Below are 22,270 nucleotides of genomic sequence, written 5' to 3'. Positions count from 1 at the left end.
CCCCTGGTGACCCCTCCCCTTTAGCATTAGAATTAACCATGAGGACAACCAACAGGCTTATCGACGGGTACATGGGCCCGTTGGTGTTCATGGAGACTGAACATGTGGCTGCATCACTAATTAACGCTAATTAATGAAAATAAAAAAAACACCCTTTTCGTACGGTCAGATTCAGCACTCAAAATATGTAAAAAGAAACCATTTAGAAAAGAAAAGTATAGAAGAGTAGTCATGAAAACCACCCATTGTTTAATTTCATAAACGACACAAAAATAATCTACAAAAGACCAAATTAAGTAACCAGTTAACCACGAAATGCCATTTTTAATCCTCCCCGACACCAAAGAAAGCACAACGTATAAGATGTCACCCACTGCTCCAGTCACATGACTTCACAATGAGATCCTGAAGGACCACACATCAACGCTCTTGGGTGTATATTGGGGGTTGAGGGTGGTGCAAGAATAATCACTTGAACAGGCACACACACACACACACACGCTGACCAGCAACACCCCATCCAAGTGAGCTACAAAACAATCTTTGGCGCCATTCTCGGTGCCGCCGGTCAGACACACACACATACACACACACACACGCAGGAGGAACGAGTCGGGCGAGGTCAACGAGAGACTCCGGAAGAACGGTTTTGTTAACGGAGGTATTCAGCAGAAGGTTTCCATCTCCACAGGTGTGTTCAGACAGCGACGGGCATTTGAACTCTGCCGCAATGGAGGAGCAGACAAACAGGCGGGAGGAGCTCGTTTGTCGTGTGGTGCATTTGCAGCAGTCGGTCGCCGCGGGACTCCAGACACAAACGGCGCCACGTCACAATGAGCAGAAGCGCTGGCGTGGCGAGTGGCGCCGCAGTCCGTCTGACGAGCGGGAGTCTCGCGAGACCGAACATCTACAAACACTCGACGCCGACAAGCTGAGGTTGAAAGCCAAGCGACCACTTTGCACCTTTGCATTGAGCGTTTTACAGTCCTGCATAGATCTTTGTCATACGTTTATAATACGAACTAAGGCGTTGTGTTGTTTTAAGTTGGATCGAGTTAAGCAGAGAAAGTAAATTTAAAAAAATCTTCCCTAAAAACAAAAAACCTAAAACAATTCAAGTAGGCTACAATCTTGACGTCCCCCCCCCCCCCCCCTCTCTCACAGGCGGCCCGGCTCCTCTTCAGGAGCCCAACACTTTCAATTCAAGTCTTTTTTCCAGAAAAGGTCCAATGGGATCAAACGGCACCAAAAACACACGGAGCAAGAGAGGGGCATCCAACTCACACTCGCTCATTGTTGTTAAAAGGGGGAACACAGCTTTACCCGTCCACTCAGAATCATCTGGAAAGAGATTAACAGTATATTGTGTTTTTTATGTACATACACACACATTCAAATAACGTCACCGCTCTCACACTATATCTATCTCGCTCTCTCACTCACGTTTCTGCCCCTGTGTAAATTACAAATAATTTATGAATATTAATTTAAGCTACTACTTAAGTCATTTGTGGGAGCAGAGGTGAACAATAAAACACAATAAAAGTTCTACGGACACAACGATTCCCACATCCGAGACAAAACGACGAGAAAATAAAAAATAAAATGTTTTTCTTTTTTCCTTTTTGTACTGCAAGAACAAGAGTCCTGTTTTCCCACCTAAGCTTAAATACAATTTATATTACGTAGCATACTACTACTACTCATCTGTATCACCACCTCGCTCACACTTATTCCACAGTGATCAAGGTCGGTCATATGTAAACATGTTGACAAAAAAATAAGAAAAATAAGCCGAACAAAAGTAAAAGCGTTCTCATCATTCACTCAGTCTTCTTCTCGTACCCGGTTCATTAGAAAACAGTTAAATGAATTCATCATTGCCACTTGAGGCGAGGATAAACCTATTCTCCTTTAGGTCCATTTTAAAAGAGGCAGTGGAGCCCCGCCCCCTCATACCATATCACGCGTCAGCCAATCAGAGTGAAGATTCCTATTGAGGGATGTGTCCAGGAGGCTGTGATGTCACTCCACTGGTGTCGGCCTCCTGCACTGTCATTGGTCAGTGGGATTTCCTCTTCATGTCTGCCCCCTGGCTTTGGTTCGCATCTGAGTGGAGAAGATGGAGAAGTTTAACTATTCAGAGTTCCCGCCTCTATCGTTCACTGACCCTCCAACCCCGTGTCCGTGAATCAAAGATGTCCTTCATTATGCAACATTCTATTTATCCAGCATGCATACACACTTTTACATAGTCTGGCTGCCTTTTTTAGTTCCCAAGTGGAAAATCCTTCTCTTTATACAATCTGAGTCAGATGCCACATCAGAGACATCTTTTAAATCACTTTAATTATTTTAGTTTAGCTCGTCAAACTAATTTAAATTGGAATATTGTGGTGTCTCATTGAGGCTCATCCCATGGTGAACTAGTTCACCTGGAACAATCCAGGTGAGGAGTTGGTGTCGCAATTTGCAGTGACATTAAAACCTAAATCTTTACTGCGTAACCTGCAATCTACTGAAACAACAATCAATACGCCTGAATAATTTCAGGGCATGCCAAACACTAAATATACTGAAGCAAGCCAAAAGTTACAAAGCAAACAACACAGCAGCCGAGCAGAGGTCGATTTGACACAGATGGAGGAGGAGCAGGAGGAGGAGCAGGAGGAGGAGGAGGAGGAATGCAGATTACCTGAGAAAGCAAGCTGCAAGTGAGGAGGTAGGGCAGCCTGCGCCCCTGACTGGAGACTCTTGTACAGATCTGAGGAGAGATGGGGGGGAAGATGAGGGGTGAAGGCACCAACAACAACAACAGTAAGAGGAGACAGGGAAGACATGGCGCAAAGGGTGTGGGGGCAAAACATGATAGGAGGAGATCAAAGTCGGGGTGCAGCGGGTTACAAAAGGTTGAGATAACACAAAAGATATTTAGTTTCAAAGGAGTGAGACCGTGGTGCGTTAAACAAAATGGAGCGAGAGGTGAGGAGCACAGTGGAGGTGCTGCTGGTCCCCCTCAGGAAGACGTTACATCAACATACACAAGGCTGGAAATCAAATGAAAACACGATAAATGAGTAAACTGTTCCCTTTTCTCTCTTAACTCCATCTCATCTCTCCTTATTTCTTACATCCATCCTGTCTTTTGTATTTGTTCTGCTTTTGGGAGGAAAACATCATTATTTTTCCAATATTGCAGTTGATTTAAATGTTGAACTGCAGTCCCCGTCATGGTCGACTACATGGTATTAAACAAAGCCAAACGCATTTCTCGTTAAAAATAAGACTAAGATTAATTGCTTGCTGTTAATGTGTTATTTCTTTTTCAAATTAGCCCGAGCTGATTGCATTCGCTACAGTCGTCTTTACAGACGTCATAGTCCAAGTGACGTTAATTACCCATCGATCGTTCGGCCAAAGCTCCAAAAGTGTATTTTCACCGATATAAATTTACACCTGCTGCAAGTAAGTTCAAGATGTTAATTAAACCAAAACGGTACGCAATTTAAAATCTATTTTAATTAACCTAAATATTAAGGGGAGTAAAAAAAATAGTTTAAAGATACTGCTACTGTGAGAATCAATATTCTTATTGACTAAACCAACAATGAATTGATCTCACAAGTATTGCTTGCCTAAAATCTGATATAACTTATTCCTGTGAGCCACATGTATTTTTGTCCTAAACTATTAAAAGTGCATCAATGAGTAACATGTTCCTTCATTAAGATGAACACTGGTATTCTTTTGAGTTGATCAAACACACATCGTACCGCCGCTCTAAATAATTGCTTGCCCACCAAATGTGTAATAATCTGTGAGCAAAAGTAGGTCAAATGTTTGTTATAGGACATTATGTCAGACATATAACAAAACTATTCATTTGCTTATTAAAGATCTTCACCTCCGTGTGTTCCGGACAATGTAGAAAAATCAGAAAGTACAGAGTCCGATTCACTGCTAGTTATTTATTTTGTATAGAATTTGTTGACACAAAAAAAGTATATTTCCAACGTTTTCCTTCAAAAACAATAAAACCGAGAAGTTACCAACTTTTCTTTTTCTACTGTGTTTTTGAAAAAGGGAAAAAACTAGGGATGTCAATCGATTAAAAACAAATTAACTAATTAATCGCACATTTTGAAATTCATTTATCGCGATTAAAAGTATTTTTTTCTTCTAAATGAACGAGTAATCACTTCAGACAGCGTGTATTTTAGACACTTGTTTAATTGTATTTGTTTTTAAAGACAACTTCACACAGCGCAGTGTTTTCAGAGAGGCTCCTACCTATAAAGTGCCAGCGAGGTATTTAATATCATGTATGATAAATTGGTAGTCATCTTTAACATTGAACAACAGCAGAACCAGTGGCCTTGGTAAACTGACTGACATTCAAAGTGTCACGTTAACCCTCTGGAGGCTGGGCTCATGTTCTCCATTTTACAAAAAAATGGTCCTCGCGCCGTGTTCTCTGCTCTCTGGCTGACAGGTTGCTTAATGAGCCTCACCTGTGAGGTGGGAGGTCCTTTGTGATTTACTGAGTGTTTATTGGTGGTTTTTTTCGCAAAACGTTGACAGACAAACGGATTGACAAATCACGTTGAAGGTTTCTTGTGACGAGGTCTTTCCGCGCCGCGTCACCCGACACGTCGCCCCTCCGTTCCTCTGTGTCTCAGAGGGGGAGACGGGAGGAAGGAGGAGCAGGAGGAAACCCGACTGATTCATCCACGAGTTTAAATTTATTTCTGCTCCGTATTTCCGCGGAAAAATAATTGTTTTAAAAAACGGAAACAGTGTCAAACTGCACTGCCGCGGCTTGACACTCAGAGGAGTGCAAAAAGTTCAACGCACACCGGAAGTAAACAAAGTTGCGTCAATTGCGTTAAAATATTTTAGTGCGTTAATCGCGGCCAAATTAATCGCATAGATTAACGCGTTAACGCTGGCAGCCCTAGAAAAAACACATTCGGTCTTTGGCTTGAAATCATAAATGTTGCTCCTTTTCTTCCTACTAAATTGATAAATCCCGCCTCACAAGTTGTGTGTCCACTCACCCATCAGGTCGCTCTGTGCTAGGGTGTATCCTGAGTTGGAGCTGGCGGCTGAGCCCATGCCAGCGACCACCGAGGCTCCTGCAGGGTTGAAGTTGAGCAACGTGGGGAACTGGAAGGGCAACGAGACTGGCACCAGGCCTCCCAACATCCCAAAGCCCAGGGGCAGAGTGGAGGGGCTGCCCAGGAGGGAAGTGCCTGCTGTTGATACCTGCAGAGACGAGACGCAAACAAAAGGTTCTTTATCCATGTATTCAGACATGTAACTCTATTGTCCAATTAGAGTGAAATAAAGCCACATATGAAACATGCCGCAGTTCAATCTTTGCCCAAAAGACACAAACCTGTGAGAGGTGTGATGTTGTAGAGGACGTGGCCAAAGTTCCTGAGGCAGCCCAACCGTTTCCTGCCTTTGAGCTCTGGTTACCCCCACCCACCGCCCTCTGCCTCTGCCCGTGATTGGCCGAGACTGAAGATGCAGAAGACAGGGGAGTTTTGTCTGGGCGACTGCACACGGTTGGTATGACTCCCTTGTTGATGGGGCTGTTGTTGATGCTGCTGTTGCTCGTCGTGGACTGAGCCTTCTGGCCTCCAGCGAAACTGTAGCTGCACTGCGACTGCTTCACCTGCCCACCGCCCGATACACTGAAGGGGGGGCGAAACGTTTTGGGGGTTTTGGGAGAATACTGGTGTTGTTGCTGTTGGCTGAGGATCATTTGATGGGAGAGCGGATGCGAGGGCGACGATGACGGGGAGGGTGAGGAGGAGGTGGGAGGTGGAGTGGGTGCAGGAGGCCGAGGGGTGAGCTTGATGATGGGAGAGGAGTTGCTGCTGTGGGAGGACTTGGTGAGGGTGGCCTGCATGGGTGTGATGAAGTTGGCCTGGTGGTGGTGATGATGCGTGTGGGATTTAACTTGAGAGGCGTGTGAGGTATGGGAGGTAAGGGACGGTGAAGAGGCCACCGGGGAGGGAGGACAGAAGGACTGCAAGCCAGGGTGCGTGCTAGAGTTAGAGCGGGACAGTGAGGAGGGGGAGGAAGAAGGCGTGATGCCGCTGCTCATGCTGCCGTTGCTACCGCTGGCTTTAGCACTGCTCTTGGCCAATCCTTGAGGGGATCCTATAGCTCCCAGTATCCCCGACGGGCTAACAAAGCCCTTCTGATGGGGAGGCAGCAGTGGGGAAGCGGTGGGAGGAGGCCGCTGCTTCAGGGGCGATGGGGCCGGGTATGGATGCATCTTGCCACTCACACCCATCACCAAGCTTGGCCTGTGATTGGATGATGCCATGGTAACAAGTCTCTGAGTCGGGATTTGGCCCATGGTGCCAGATGCTTTAATCAGGCCGTAAGGACCGACTGCAGTCCTGGAGGCCAGCGACAGGCCTGCTGCCTGCACACAAGCCAAGGAGGAAACAGCGGGAGACGAGGAGGTAGAAGAGGAGGTTAGTAGCGTTGTTGTTGGCAAGTTCCCAGCAGACGGCAGCGGAGCGGCCTCCACCTTAGAGAGGCAATGCTGCTGCATTGTGGATGCAATGGAGGCAGAGAGCTGAGAGGCTGATGGGTAATGAGGGGTGACTGGGGGAGGAGAGGAGGTGGGCATTTGAAGGGGCGGTGGCGACAAAGGACTGTCTGAGAGGGCCAGGCCCTTAGATGCATTGCTGAGGAGGGCCAGAGCATGGGAGATGGAGTCCAGAGAGGGAGCGGTCAGATCCTCATCCAGTGAGTCCGACAGACAGATGGGCTCCGGAGGCGATGAAGAGGAGGGGGGCTGGCGGGAGTAGGTCAGAGCGGATCCGGAGGTGGAGGTCATCGTGAGAGTTGGTTTGTGGATCCAAAGACCCTCCTAAAGAGCAGAAGACAATGGAGCAGTGTCAGAAGCTCAGAGGCAGAAAGAGACAAGACTTTTAATTTCCCTGATTTCCAGTTCATGGAAACTCAAAACAGATATTCTACAAGACCCAAAATGGCGACATCGGAGCGAAGCAGCAAATAAATCCATCAACAGGACTATAATGAAAGAAAGTGTTTGTTTCTTTATAATAGTCATTGTTCAAAGTTAAATGTTTTACCATTAGCCTTCCTATTGTTGGTAGCTTTAATGTGCAAAAGCTCCCGGACGGGATCTTAACATTGAATTACCAGGAGAACGGAAGAGAAGAAACTACTGAAGAGTCATGAAACATTATTTCAGTGAAACTCTGAGTTGCAGAGTAGTGAGGATAACAGGACTTTGTGCTGTGGAAATAATAATACCAAATTTAGCAAGTCAGCGGGGGGTTTTCTTCTTTCTTTACCTGGCCTTTATTCGTTAATGTTGGCAAAGTCCCCGGCTACTGTGGGAACCAGCTTTTATACAATAGTTAGAGAATAAAAAAACCTGCAGCATGGACATAGTAAAATATTACTTTTGAGACATAAAATACCAGAAATCCACTTCAGTTATATAAAATACTGAATAGCAATTATGTCTTCAGAACTCAGCCAATATGCAGCCAAGACACATTATGAGGCACTGAGTACAGTACCATAGTGTTGCTTCGTGATGAAATGCTGTTTGAATTTGTCTATTTCAGTACACTTTGTACTTTTAAACCAACAATGATATTTTAGTCCGATTTTTTTAAATATTATACAGTAAATGATCTAAGAGGTCACTCACCTTGGCTTTGGCCTTGGGCCCAGGCACCATTCTCCTCTTGACTCTGGATGAAACAATACAGGCAAGTATTCAGACTGAGTCACAATTTGCATTCACGCCCAGTCCCTGTTTTTTAGTATGAGTAGTATTGAGGACACGTGAGATAAATAGGTACATTTATACTTACAGGTTTCCAGTGAGGTGACTGTGAACGGCAAGACTCTCCTTGAGCAAAATCCTGAGCAGAGGAAAAAACACCCAGCGTTTATTGCCAGAGGACGAGAAAATGTATGTTAATGTTTTCTGGTCACTAACTCAAAGTTAAAAGAACATCACCGTCATAGATGAGGAAGAAAATTACAACTAATGAATGATTACTAATCTGTGCTATCAAAGTGAATGCAGAGATAGTACTGTAAGTTGGCCCACACAAATAATATCGTATGGAAATTCAAGTTGGAAGTGTTTTAAATGTTGTTTAACCCTTGTGTTGCCTTCGGGTCAATTTGACCCGATTCAATGTTTCACCCTCCTGCCGCCTTCGGGTCAATATGACCCGATTCAATGTTTAACCCTCCTGTTACCTTTATATTTACTAACATATTTTACCCTTGAGGTCAATATGACCCCAGCTATTAAAATCTCCAGAAAATTATTAGAATTAATATTGTTTTCCAAGTTTAAGTGTGAGGTACTTTATGTTTGTTTGTTGACTCCCGAAAGAACACCGACATTAAACATTGAATCGGGTCAAACTGACCCGAAGGCAACACAAGGGTTAAGTAAAATTTGCTTATTGTTGCCACGGGAGCAACTATGTCCATTTTGGGTTTTGAAGAAATGTGCCTCCTTCAAACTTTTGGCTACTTTTTATGAGTAGAGAAGCGTAAGTGTTTAGAAATATAAATTGCCACCACCACACATGAAGACAACTAGCTGTTCGGCCTCAACAGAAACATGGGAGTGTGACGATTAACTGGAAAACAATTATGTTTCAGCAAATACGGCGTTGACATTGTGGCTTGTGCTGCATTTTGCCAAACATAAAGCTATTTCCATTGACATCTCAACCAATACTATTCTCATTTCTTCAATGTTTTAAATAATATTATTAGTCACTCAGCTCTGTTGCTCTGGGCTGGTTTGCAGGCTGCATGCAGTGAACTATGAGCATTGTACTGTCGCATCAATGTTTTGCAATATTTGTCTTGTGTATGCAGATTTTGTTGCCTTAATGTCTTGTATCGGTATTTTCATTGGTTTTAGAAAACCTTGCAGTTGAAAAGTAGCAAGCTGGCTAACATTGGCACATTGACAGAAATGTTGATTAATGTGCATTGTTGTTACAAATAAAAGAAATTAACCCATCCCAGAAAAAATAAATAATTGGCTGCTATTTACAACAAACTGTTCGATGGGAAATGTGCAGCCTAAACTCTGCTTCTCTGAGCAGAAAGTAGCTCACTTCCAGTTTAAAAAGGGTCAACTCCACTGTTCTCACCCGGGAGAATAGTCAGTAATTGCCTTATCACCATGAAGGAATTTGTTCACCAGCGGTTTTATATAATGGCTATTTTAGCCCAACACACACAGAAAAACAAAGACGCACACACACACAGACCTGGCCTGCATCCAGCCTTTGGGCCATAGTGGTTTGACCTCATTCTCTAAGAAGGCCTTGAGGTAGTCCTCCACAGAGAGAGAGCACTGGTTCTCCATCTCGTAGCAGCTCAGCTTCACTCGCACCAAGCTGCACAGCAGGTTCCTGCACAAGCACAAATGTTCAAGTCAACGGAAATCCTTCACTATTCAAACCTAAATTAGGCTGCAGGTGCTGAGCACATACGGACAAAAGGAGACTGTTATTCTTCAGGGAGTCGAAGGAAATACAATAAACATTAGTGAAAATGTCGAGGCTGTTACGAAAATGAAGGATGATTTAAAAGCAGGTGAGTCACATTCATCCGGTGTAAAATTCAAAGCTTTCCTAAGAAACTTAAAAAGGGGAATTTCTCCATATCAACAGGTACGTTAGCATAACACAACAAAGTCTCTGAATGAGCGATCGGTGGTTGATTTTTAATCGGGGGTAATGTAGGCCCCAGATGTTGACAAGGACGAAGAATAAGTGGATAAATAACATGATATCTTCTGTTGCATAAATTTTCAATATTAAATCTGTGGCGTACTCTTTAAAAAAAGAAGAACAAAGGACTTGTTTGGTAAGGAAGTTATTTTTTCCCCCTCATTATTTTTCAAAACCCTAATAATGCATTATTTTCCCCCATCCCAGGAAATTTGAACAATCTTTAAGTCTGTCAGAGGGGAGAACAACAGTAAAAATGATGGTAGTGAGAATGCAAAGTCAAACCTGCAGCATAACAAACAGACACAGCACACCGTCCAGCAGCTATTCCAGCAGGACTCTCCTGGATCATTACCTGAGCTTCTCATCCCAGGCAAACTTCTTCCGCGGACCCATCACCCTCTTCCCAGGCTTTTCCTCATCTTCGTCCTCTGAGCAATTCTTATCGCCCTCTTCTGACTGCTGCCTGAAGGAAACACACAGACACACACAAGGAAACAGTCAGTAACATGTAAACCCATATATACAGTTTGAATAAACTTTATCGTATAATATCAATCAGTTCTACATTATTGTATTTTTCAGACACAAAGCTATTCTGTCAAAAAAGATAAACATGACCGGCTGTCATTCTTTTTACATGGATGTCAGTTTTGGTTCCGTCGGTTAAAATGGTGAACAGCCATAAAAGTCAGACCCCATGACAGGCAGAGGCAGAAGATGGGGGAAATTAGGGTTTTAGTTTGCGTTTCACCCGTTTCATTTCTTACTTGAAACAAGAAACGAAGATGTACTCACTTTGCAACCCTGGCCATGCAGTCTATGTTGTATCTGGCTATTTGCTCTGGCATCACACTACACACTACCAGCTTCAGCTTCAACAGCGGCGTCCGTAAACGGTCATCCTGAGTGAGGAAGAGAGAGAGAAGGGGAGGTTTAATTAAGGACAGCAGGGAACAAGAACGAAAGGTGGAGAAAACTAAAAAGTTGAAGGGAGAAAATCAGAGTGAGGAGAATGGGAGTCGCAGGGGGAGAGAGTGGGGGAGGTTTTGATGTAATTAGTCAACACTGCTACTTTAATGGTCCATGACAAAAGACATTCAAAAGCACAAAAAACGACAGAACTGCAAAGATGCAAAGAGGGTTGTGAGAAACACTTTGTTGTTTCCGAGTATGGATTATTCTAATACTTGCATCTATATCATCTACAAAATAGTCTCATGTATAAAATTATTTGTAAACTGTACTTAAGGCGTATTTTCCCCATTCTTTTAATCTCAAGCAATGACAACCTTTTACTAACATTTTAACAGTTGTTTTTCATTTCCACACAATATTTTCTTTAATAAACTTTCAAAAACAAAATCAGCCATGTATCATTTACAAGATTATAGTCTGAACTTTTAACAGGTAAATTCTGCTTTGTTATTGTTAGATGTTGGTCAACATTTTGAAGTATGCAAGATCTGAACTTCTCTCTCATTCATTATTTACACAACAATATCTGTCAATTTTCACGTGAACAATAATCACGTATTGCCACTCCAATTACAAGAGCTGTTGCCTTCAGCGGTGGTTGGTCAACATTTAACAATAATACTTCTTTAAAGCATCCACAATTCTGAAGTTCAGTTATTGTTTTGATTGCAACGTTGTAATAATCCGGTTTGGGCCTCATCATAGCGGAGCGTCTCACGTTCGAGCCTCAACCAACATTACAGGTTGTTGTGTAACCAAACTATGTGACCATATACACGGTCATATTGAAATTATTGCTTAAATGGCTTCCAGTCATTAAAATGGTTTCACCAAATCAATGTCATTGTTTTTTGTTCGGTAACTACATAATTGTAAATAACAGTCCATCCGTCTCTGTGTACATTAGTGTTCATGTTGTGACGCTCTGAAGCCTCAAAGAAAGCTTTCCTTGCTGAGCTGCCATTATCACGTTTAGCTGTGATTGGCACAGCTGTTTTAGAGCTATGACAGCAGTGATGAGACTGGGAGAACGTATGGAGTATATCAAAAGAGAAGAAATGAGAGCAGAAAGACGCCACACAAAATGATTAATTGCTACTTGGAGAATGCGTGGGCAAAAATGCACCCAAAGCCTACTTAACAACAACAATTCATTACATGTCTAGCATTGGGTACATACACATTAAAATAGGCAATCATTTAGATCAGTGTATATGATCCAATGTTGGCTTCTACAGATATTTCTTTCCCCCAATGACTGGCTACTTCATATCTTTGCTGGAGGGCCTGATTACTGCACACAGGCTACTTGTACTGGTGGGTAAAAAAACTAAGATGGTGCAGGTTATTGCATGCAGTCTTAAAAGAAGACTCATATTAAAACTAGTCTTTTGTGACCAACAAGCATCTCTTACTGTCCCACCATTCAAAGCAGTCTAGAACCGGCACCTGCTTCCTCCCGAGATAAGCCTCACTTACCTGGATGTTGAGACTGAGCTTCTTCAGGCGTTTGAGGAGGGCTTCTTTATTGCACGGTACAAATGCCTCCATGTGCGAGTAGATGCCTAAACGCACATCAGCAGGCTGCTCCTGGACCTGCAACTCAATGCTGAGAGGAGGGGGGCGGGGGAGAAAGTCACAACTGTGAGGTCCAGAAATCAAGGAAATGGACATATATGGCGGTGGAGGTTGAAAGGGAAAAAACAATGGTGGGATACAGACTGACAGACTAAAAGAGAGGCGGGAGAGTAAAGATTGGGTAAGAATAAAGCGTTGTCGTGCTGAATGAGGGTGAACATAAAGTTGAAAAAACAGGAGGGGAATGGAAATGAGAAGCATGTCATTAGCACAGACAATGAGAGAGACGGAGCGAAAACAAAACACTTAAAGACAGCAGGAGAGGTGGGGAGGGAAATCTGCAGAAGATGAGAAAAACACTGAAGGCGAGGAAGACTGTGCTGGGATTTGTCTGACAGTGATTTAAAAGCTGTCCTACTCACTCCAGGAGAATGTTATTCATGTCCAAGGTGAAAAATTTCTTCCTGCCCTCTTGATCAAACTGTTGTGAGGCCTGTGGAAAAAAAAGTTGAGTCAGCATTCCCCCGTTGCATACAGTACAAATACATACTGTACGTGTGATGCTGTGCCTCAGTTCTGACAGAAACACCTCAGAGTTTTTGCTTGTTTGCCTGTTAATTATCTGCTCGTGTGAAAGCGATCACTCAAACTATAGTAAACAAATCTTCCAATTCAAAAGACTATGAAATCCACCTGTTGATCGGAGGAACCGTAACGGCTCTCCTGGTCTGTGCAAGCGATTTAAGCAACGCCATGTATTAAGAATAGCGGTAACACCATCAGGTGAGTGCCCAAACTCTACCTGAGCTATCAGAAAGTGGGAACCAATAACAACATGTGCTACTCCATATTTGGTTAGTTCCTTTTTTTTTTTTAAACACAAAGTAACAATCTGATATTCAGGTACAACCAGCGCCGCCACTCCCATAACGCGCACTACACGCTGTGCGTAGGGCACCAAGTCCTGAGGGGGCACCAAAAAATAGGCAACAAAAAAAAATCCTCATAGTTATAATTATATTGCCGATATTATTTCAGTCTAGAAATATTAGGCACCTTTTAGGCATGTATATCACAAAATAGGCAGAACAAGAGATATATTTAATCGCTCAGCATCTGTGGCGACTCAGAAACGGTGCAGTTGCAGTCTTGACATAATCAACTATTTCTTTGCAAACTTGTGTGACACCAAGCTATGAAAAATAAACAAACACACTAAAGTGCTGCATGATCTGCTACTTGTCACTGGAATTTGGTTCTCCCACGTAGAGCTGATAATGTAGCACAGCAGTCACCACAACTGTCCTGTTGCTCTGGATAACTTACAGCTCTTGGTTTGTTTGTAAAAAGGTCAATCTGAAAGCAAAACAGACAAGAACTTAAAGACCACTAAGAAGTGTTTTTTCTTGGCGTGGACCCAATGAGAGAACGACAGGTCAAGTAGGGCTGCAACATCGAATAGATCAGATCGATAAAAAGCGATTATTAAATTAGTTGGCACGAATTGATCATGAATTTCATTATCGATTTGTTTTGTCGCGCGATTATTACGCCACTCAATTCGCAAAGATGTATTAAAAATGTTGAGCGGCGGTAGAGGAAAGACCACAATGCTGCGTTACGAAAGCCAATCAGCGTTGAGATGCTCCACCGTTGGTGAATCTAACTGGCTGCTGCTGCTGCTCTTGTAGGACTGGAAGTCATTCATACGTCGTCGGAGTGAAAGTCACCGAGCTGTGTGAGCCTACGGGTGACGTTATGAACCCGAACACGAGGGCGTTAGATGTTCCGACATTCGTGGGATGTCCTCGACAAGTGTAAAACTAATTAATGGTAATAAGCCCCGCCCCCTCACTAACACGAATGATGTTGTGAGGGGGCGGGGCTTATCTGTTAATGTTTTTGAATCAAGGGTTATAAATTAATGGGTTTTTTTTAAATCCAATTAATCGATAAATTAATCCGCAGATTAATCGATTATTTAAATAATTGTTAGTTGCAGCCCTACGGTCAAGTTTCGCTTCCTTTGAGCAGGAAGCTTTTTTGGGGGATTCATCAGTTTGAATCTCCCAAGCTTTCCCATATCTTTGAAAGCAACACAAAATCAATGAACTTATTTATTTCTCTGCCTCCCTCCTCCTCACTCTTCTTCACCGCTGTATAGTTCACTTGAATCATCCTTTTCAATTACCTCCCTCTGCCTTTCTGTGCATTTTTGCAACATCTAGAAAAGCAATTCTCAGCTACAAATGGACTCCGTGGCAGTGATGCCACGCCTGCTGTTTTGGTACAATAAAAAAAACATTTAATGTTTTGCTTGGACCCATGTTTCCCCAAGGCTTTGGAAGAGCCTATTCTCATTGGACTCATCAATAATCATGTGCCACTTCCTGAGCTTATGGGCATTTGCGTTTCAGCCGCCCACAGACAGAATGCAAGTGACTCACCGCCCGCATGTCTTCGATGCGTTTAATAAGCGGAGCAGGCAGTCCATCGGGCAGCGGAGGCGGTGGAAACAGTCCGCTGGAAGACCCCATGCCTCGCCCTTGGCCACTTCCCCCTGCTGCTCCTGTGAGGTCCGGAACACCGACTCCGAGAATGCCGTTCTCCCTGGCGTGCTGCTGGTCAGTGTCCAACACGCTGAAGTCCAGATCGCCTAGGAGATCCTGCAGCTCCTTCTCGTTGGCCGATCCTAGCAGTGACATCACAGCGGGGTCTGAGGTGAGGTCAGCCAGTGACAAGTCGCTGGTGGCTGTGTTGCCCTGTGGATGGGTGGAGTTAGAGGCCAACAGGTGGTTCGTTGAATTGGTGGAGTGTAGCTTGTTATCCACGACTCCTGCCACACCGGGTTGAGCCGTGTTCGTGCTTTTTTTCCTCATCTCCTCCTTCTCCCGGGTGAAGCGCCGAAGCATGGCTGCCAGGTACAGAGAGTCCTTCATCAGCTTCTTCCTCTTCTTCTTCTCCGGCCGGTGTTGGGTTAGGGCTGGAACTCTTTTGGAGGAAAGCATAGCAGTGCCCCGTCAGCAAAATGCTTAATACAGGTTTTAAATAAATGGGGATACAGGTCCCCAAACTGCATCTGGATGCATCATAACATATTTAAATATGGGAAGAGTTACTCATTTATATATATTCCCATATTTAAATGTATCGAGGATGTTATATATATATATATAAACATCCTCTGTTTTATGATGGCACAATAGAAATAGCTGCAACTATTTTTGGAGGTTACTTTCAGAGGAGGTGGCAAGTTGGAGGATCCACACAAAAGCACAGGAATATAATGTCACACCAGGAGGTAGATTATTGGCGCTGTAAAGAGTGGACAAATGCATCATCACATATTCACAATGGACCATAAATCTATGTTGTCCAAAAGGTTAATTTAGGAGAGGACTTCCCATTTAAATAACAGTGTCTATGTGACATTTTCTATAAAAATAGCTTGGCTTAATGGTTATGACTCGTACAATAAAGGTGGTAGATTTCCTTAAAAGATGCGTGGAAAGTGATGAGACACAAGGCAGTTTGCTCATGAGCCTTAAACTGAAAACCCCTCCATGACTAATGGTGCGTTCACACCGGACGCGTCGAAAAAATTCTCGACGCGTCTGACGCAGCAGTCTCGACGCACGTCGATAAAAGTGTGTTCACACCAGACGCGTCGGGGGCGGAGTAATAAATGGGTCGAGGAACTACAGGACCGCAGAGTACTTCCACTTTTTAGTGGACTGAGCTGCACTCCCACTGCGCTTCTCGCTGCTCTCTCTCTTCTTCTCTCTTTGATACGTGTCTGAGACTTTTCCACCTACGGTGGCAGATCTCCTCTGCCATGAAACACATATGCCGTCGGTTGGTTCATAGTAAAGTACAACAAACTTTCTTCTCCTTCTTTCACGCTCTTATTTACGGTTACTAAGTAAAAAAAAGCAAAATAAAAGTAAAGTGTGTCATAACACGCGACAATTTCTTTTTTTCCATTTTTTTTTTACCGGCAGGGGGATGCTGAGCTGCTCATGGCTGACGGCGCTATGACTCACGGCCACGCTATGACTCACGTGAGTTTGACGGAGCGGTTGGAAAAAGCTGCGCTCACGAACGAGCTGCGCGCCCTAGCCCAAACCCCTGCCCTCTGTTCTGCTTCAAAACGCTGCCTGCTGCTGGAAAAAAACGCACGCAGCACGCGCAGCTTCAGCTGTGCTGTGCATTGACTTTCGACGCGTCCGGTGTGAACACACCATAAGTATAAATTCATCAACTGACACCAGACGAACCACACATATAAAGAAAGACAATAATAGTGTATCGCCATGATTCTCACCCTTGTTTAGGTACTCTGTTCTTCTTCGGGTCCTTATCTTCCAGGTTATTCACTTCCTTCTTTTTCCTCTTACCAATCACCTGTTCCTTGTCGTCATTAGGCTTCTGAAACTAAAGCACATACACTCCTTAACTCAAAGAAGCAGAAGACAACAGTGAACAGTGAAAATCAATAAATTCTGTCTAATGAACGCACGCTGTGCTCTGTGTGTGTATGTGTGTATGTGTGTGTATGTGTGTGGGGGCGCGCACAAGTATGTCCTTCAGAGATTTCTCTTCATGCGGTGACGGATAACACGTTCCACTAATCCCAATGAAAATCAAGCTCCTGTTTGGAGGACAGGATGTGCCTGTTCATGTTTGGTTTTTTTAAACAGTGGAAAATTGTAGAAATATTCATATTATTATCAAAAGAATTATCAAGAAGTATAGAGACCACACACCTCTTCCTCAGGAATCCCTGCTATATTTATTACAGAATAAAGCAGGGTTTGGTATTAATTGTCACACTTTTAATAGCCAGATAAAACCATATAATTGAGGTTCTCCCCCCCCCCACACACACAATTCTACATTAACTGTCTCACACTAAAGTGTTTTAATTAGGAAACTTTTAGCCAAACTGCATGTTTGGGAAGTACTTAACACGAGTCAGGCGAAATGAGACTTGAATTACACTGGCGTGTGAGTGGTGTGAGAGTTTGGAAACGGATAGTTTTGCGGTTGTTTGAAGCATCTTCTCATCCCTTTTTCACAAAGTCAATTAAATTAGATCCATCAAAATAAATATTTTCCAGACCTGAAACTGATTTTTAAACACTTGATAACAATTTCCTTACGTTCCACTGTGAACGAGTTAAAGTAGTCTCACCTTGTCCTCCTCTGGCTCCGAGTCGGAGGCCGCTCTGAACTGCAGCGTGCCAGTGTTGATGTAAAATCCCCCCAGCTTTGTGGTCAAAGAGGCAGGAACCAGCTCGTCATACTGAGGCAAAAAAAACAAAGAAGACAGTTTGTTGTGTAACATCACAGGAATCTGGAAAACGGTGAATCTTCTTACACAAAGAAAAGTGGATCCCTTAATAATATTGCTTGTTCATTTTAGGAATAAGCATGAGCTCCAATGTTAGTCAGAGAAAATGGATGACTTGTTGTGGGCCAAAATAAATAAAATGTCAGTCCCTCCAGGCCACAGATAAAAGACTTTTCCATCACTGAGCATATCAAAACAAAAGGGAGAAGAAAAAAAAAAGAGTCAAACAGGCGAGGCCAACTTGTGAGTGCAGAAAAGACAGCTATCAAAACCACAAAACCAATAATATTATATGGTGGTGGAGAGACTATACAAACAGCATAATTGTAGCTATTACAGTCAGACAGAGCGATATCCTCTGAATACTGAGCAACCGACAAACCAACAAATAAAAACAATGACATATCCCTGTGTGGACACAAGCAGCACAGACGTATTCATGAGTCATGAGGATGATTTCAGACCATAGTCTCAGTTTAGTTGTAAGAAGGGACAAGGGTCTATCTTTAGAAGAGCCACTGAGTGCAACCGTATAAAAATATCAAGGCAGGAAATAAATATTTAACAGCCGAGAAATAATGTCTACCTCAACACAAGAAACAGGAACAGCAGTTCAAGAATGTGACGAGAACGGACAATTAAATCAGAGGGTAATACGGGAGAAAAGATAAAAATGTGCAACGTTATTATTAAGACTGAATCGAGACATCTGACTAAATAAGTGACATCCTTAAAAAAATAAACCATAGGTGAAAAATCACCTCATTATTAAGAAAGTGAGGGGCACTCACAGCTTCTGCGTTGTCGATAAAGGAGTCTGTCTCGTCGTAGCCAAAGCCTATATCAATCAAATCTTGCATTCTGTCGGTCTTCTTCTTCTTCTCTGTGTTAGCCTGAAAAATATTTTTTAAATATGGTATAATATTATGTTTGGATTTTGATTCCCGGGAAAAAGTCCTCACATTTATTCAAATCTGACTTAAAATGGCCCCTCTCCAGTGAGGATCTACAAAATGTCCTCACTTTCTAAATGTTTTTATGGGTATTTTGTCCTATTAAGAACACACACGACTGATAAATCGATCACGCTCATCAAGGCATCTTATAGATATGCTCATTAGTCGATAACTATCAAGAAATGCACAACGGAAATGTCAAACACATGTTTGAGCTCTTTCATCTATTCTCGAATACATAATATGACCACCAGAGTTGACAAGTTAACTTTGACTGTAAAATGTTCCACTGATTATATATCCAAGTCAGACTTCTTTAAAAAACAAACCAAAAAAAGAAGGATTTATAAAAAATAAAAAATGTTTATGGTTGCATTAATGTAAAAAAACGTTTTTATATCAGACATTGCATTGTTATTGGATACTTTAAATTCTCGGGTATCAATATTAGCCATCAACAAATCAATGACTGAAAATATCCCATATATATATATATATACACACACGTCTCAATATAGAAGGTGTCACCTGCTGTACAACTGTTAAGCTGATATTTTTCTATTTCAATTACATTTACTTGATAAGTAACTACATAAAGAAACCAACAGTAATTGAAACAAATACAGCAGCCAATATTAGCTTATTAGTATTATAATTAATTATATATATATTGATGTATGTGTGAGACGATAAGTAACAAGAAATTGCAGTCCAGAAATATCAAAGATAAACATGAGATCATTCAGAAACTGTATCACCATCACATTGATTGTCCCCACAGAGAGAACTGGCAAGTAGATTTTTAACTGTATAATGTCAACATCATATTTATTTATGTTCATCAACAGATGCGAGATTATCAGATTTATTTATTTTTACTCTCAAATTTGAAGATTGTAATCTGCCTTAAAAACCCAGTATTAGTCAGGGTATTATTCCAACATGATCAAATTAGAAACACCTCAGAACAGAAATAAAAAATTATAGCTCACATATTTATTTTCAAACTTTTTTGCCAGGGCCTCCACCTGGAGCCGCTCTCTCTCGTCATCATTGAAGGGGTTGTTGGGATTGTGCGCTGTAGTCAGATTTGGAGTATTATTCTTGACCTGGAACAAACACAAATAATAAACTTTATATATTATAAACACGAATAATCAGAGATCAGCACTTTGGTTCAAGTGTCACTCGCAACATTACATTACATGTCATTTAGCAGACGCTTTTATCCAAAGCGACTTACAATAAATGCATTCAACCTAGAGTACAAACCAAGAACAACAAGAACACACGAAGCAACACTTCCTCAACTCAGCCGAACCACAAAAGCACCACAATAAGTGCCATCCCAGTGCCACTGAAGTGCAAATCTGTGTTTTAATCCAGATAGTCGGAAAAGATGTGTTTTCAGTCTCAGGTGGAAGATGTAGAGACTTTCTGCTGTCCTGATGTCAGTGGGGAGCTCATTCCACCACTGAGGAGCCAGGACAGCAAACAGTCTGGATTTCGAGTGATTAGCTCGAGGTGCAGGAGGCACATGACACTTATGAATTAACATCAAAGTAAAGAAAAGTCAAAATGGCAAAATATTCATACATTATAACAGTATTAGCAGCAAACGTAGGTATCAATGACATTACACACAAAAATATGATGCTGGCATGGCCACCTTTAGGATTCCAATACGAGATAATCAATTAAACTGTGGTGTTGTCACTCATGTACATAATAGGATAAACTGGATTATCCCAAACTGCAGGGTATGACAAGGAGGCGAGCTTCTCTTTGATCCCTCAGCTCTGACATTTGCCTCCCTCGCTACATCCTGGTACTTCCATCAGCAATGCTCTATCATCTCTCTATCACCCGCAGCCAGAGGGCCACATACAGTGTGGCCCTCGAGTGCTGAAATGGAGTCCATGGAGCTGTTGCTGGGCAAGTCGGAGTGAGCAGGACACGAGTAGCAGCACGAGATGAGCACTATCTCTGCATGTTAAAAAAAGAAGAGGAGGTCCCTCTACAAAAAGCTCGGATCCGATGGAGCGCAGCAGAAGTTGGGTCGACGCGGAGTGGACCGGCCGGCTGCGTGGTCAAAATAATAAAGCTGCTGGTCTTTTGTGTAGAGTCGCACGACCGGTCAGTCTCAGCCGCGGAAGGACACGGTGCACTTCCCCCTCTCACTAAGCAATGACAAGTCCACACAAACACTTGCCAAAGCAAATAAAATGAACTCCAGCGCCAGTGTCTCCCGGCCTGGTGGTGTTAGTCAAACAGGGAGATCTCACCTGGAGGTTTTGGACGAGTTCCCCGTAATTAAACTCGGCGGAGGAGCGGTCGTCGGGCTCCGGCAGGGACAGGTTGAGCCGCACCGTCACCCTCTTCTCGGCTCCAGCCTCCTCCCTGTCGCCGGTTTTGCCGAGCCGACCGTTGCTGGTAGCCCCCCCTGCCCCGGTCGCTGCCTCGACCTCCCCGGCTCCACCGAAGTTGAAGTCGGCCTCCTCCTCCAGCCGGCGTTTCCTCGACTCCGCGGCTGCGCCAGCTGCGAAGGCCGAGAGGGTGACACATTGCACTTTTCTCGGTTCGGCCATTTGGATGAGCTGCCTGCCTAAACCTCGCTCCGGACAGACGCTGACAGCGAGGAGAAGAGCTACTTCGCGAAACTACTCCAAATTGGTGGCTTGAAGAGGGTTTCGCGAAGCTCCGGCGGCTGCTCGGTGCCTAGACGGATGTGTGGGCCTCCTCCGCACCATACGAAATGAACTCCAGGGGTGGTGACGGTCGGGGGAAAGTTGTTTTCACGGCAGCTACTTGCATCCTCAATTTGCTATGGGGACGAGACATTCACAGGAGCCATCTTGGGTTTCGGGAGTAAATAAAATATCAGAAGAGAGGGGTCGCTGCGCCTGCGCTGACGCACAGAACGGAAGCATCGTGACAGTGGTGGGGGCGGGGGGTGTCGTCACGTCCAATCACCGCGTGCCCCGATCCTAAACCCGCCTCTGTCACAACCAGCGATAATAACAACACTGTCAGTACTATTATGACCTTTATAAAGTGTCTGGGTGAAGGACAGGCTGTGGGAAACAGTATGTTCAGATATCGATTATCAGCCTCGTCTCAATTTAACAATCAGCGGCTTTCAGTGGAAGCTTTTCTTTCCGTCTATTCAGGGTAGTGCTGAATTGTGCATTTTTCTACAATGCACCAGCACACACACTCAAACATCAAATCCTAAACGGAAGAATGAAAGCCAGGTGGTCGGCGGTCTGTTAACCAGCCCAACACAGCTGGTTCAGTTTCAGGCAGTTTACCACCTGTTGATATTCGGTTTAACTGGAGGGGACCTGTTCCTTACATGTGGAAATTCATTTAAAATGTATGTTGATGCTTGTATTTTCTTTACGCTGTTAGTAGAATCCACAGCTGGATTAACCTATTTAAAAGCTCTAGTGACAAATTTAGTTATTTACCTCCTTACACACACATACCACCCATGTGCCAGTCTTGTTAAATTGGAACATTTGCAATTGTGAGGTCTCTTCACAGATTGTATACACGAATGGTCACTATAATCATCCAGTCAGTCTGAAACTATTTGCGTCCACATTAGAGTTGGTCTTCTAACAAAG

The 22,270-nt window shown here is 43.3% G+C and overlaps 1 protein-coding gene across 3 annotated transcripts; it reads right to left on the bottom strand.

The window, feature by feature from the left end:
* Nucleotides 1–211: 211 nt before the first annotated feature.
* ubn2a (ubinuclein 2a) lies at nt 212–22,169 on the bottom strand. Of its 3 annotated transcripts, XR_008830899.1 has the most exons (18): nt 20,927–22,169; nt 19,634–19,750; nt 18,477–18,578; nt 17,527–17,637; nt 16,657–16,766; nt 14,780–15,323; nt 12,755–12,825; nt 12,234–12,363; nt 10,575–10,681; nt 10,132–10,242; nt 9,312–9,455; nt 7,878–7,928; nt 7,712–7,754; nt 5,399–6,895; nt 5,058–5,265; nt 2,696–2,764; nt 1,960–2,109; nt 212–1,341 (listed from the first exon to the last, which is right to left on the bottom strand). XR_008830899.1 is itself a non-coding variant. In XM_056409240.1 (17 exons), exons 1-17 carry the CDS (start codon nt 21,227–21,229, stop codon nt 2,063–2,065), a joined length of 3,765 nt encoding a protein of 1,254 aa, XP_056265215.1. In that variant the 5' UTR covers nt 21,230–22,169; the 3' UTR covers nt 212–2,062. The 3 variants fall into 3 exon arrangements, 2 of the variants coding, with proteins under 2 accessions (XP_056265215.1, XP_056265216.1); XM_056409240.1 differs by having other exon boundaries at nt 212–2,109; XM_056409241.1 differs by lacking the exon at nt 18,477–18,578 and having other exon boundaries at nt 212–2,109.
* Nucleotides 22,170–22,270: the final 101 nt, after the last annotated feature.

The sequence above is a fragment of the Pseudoliparis swirei genome, chromosome 24, assembly GCF_029220125.1.
Source record: "Pseudoliparis swirei isolate HS2019 ecotype Mariana Trench chromosome 24, NWPU_hadal_v1, whole genome shotgun sequence".
NCBI classification, from domain to species: Eukaryota; Metazoa; Chordata; class Actinopteri; order Perciformes; family Liparidae; genus Pseudoliparis; species Pseudoliparis swirei.
Note: the sequence above shows the minus strand (reverse complement) of the source record. Positions and strands in the feature narration are given on the sequence as shown.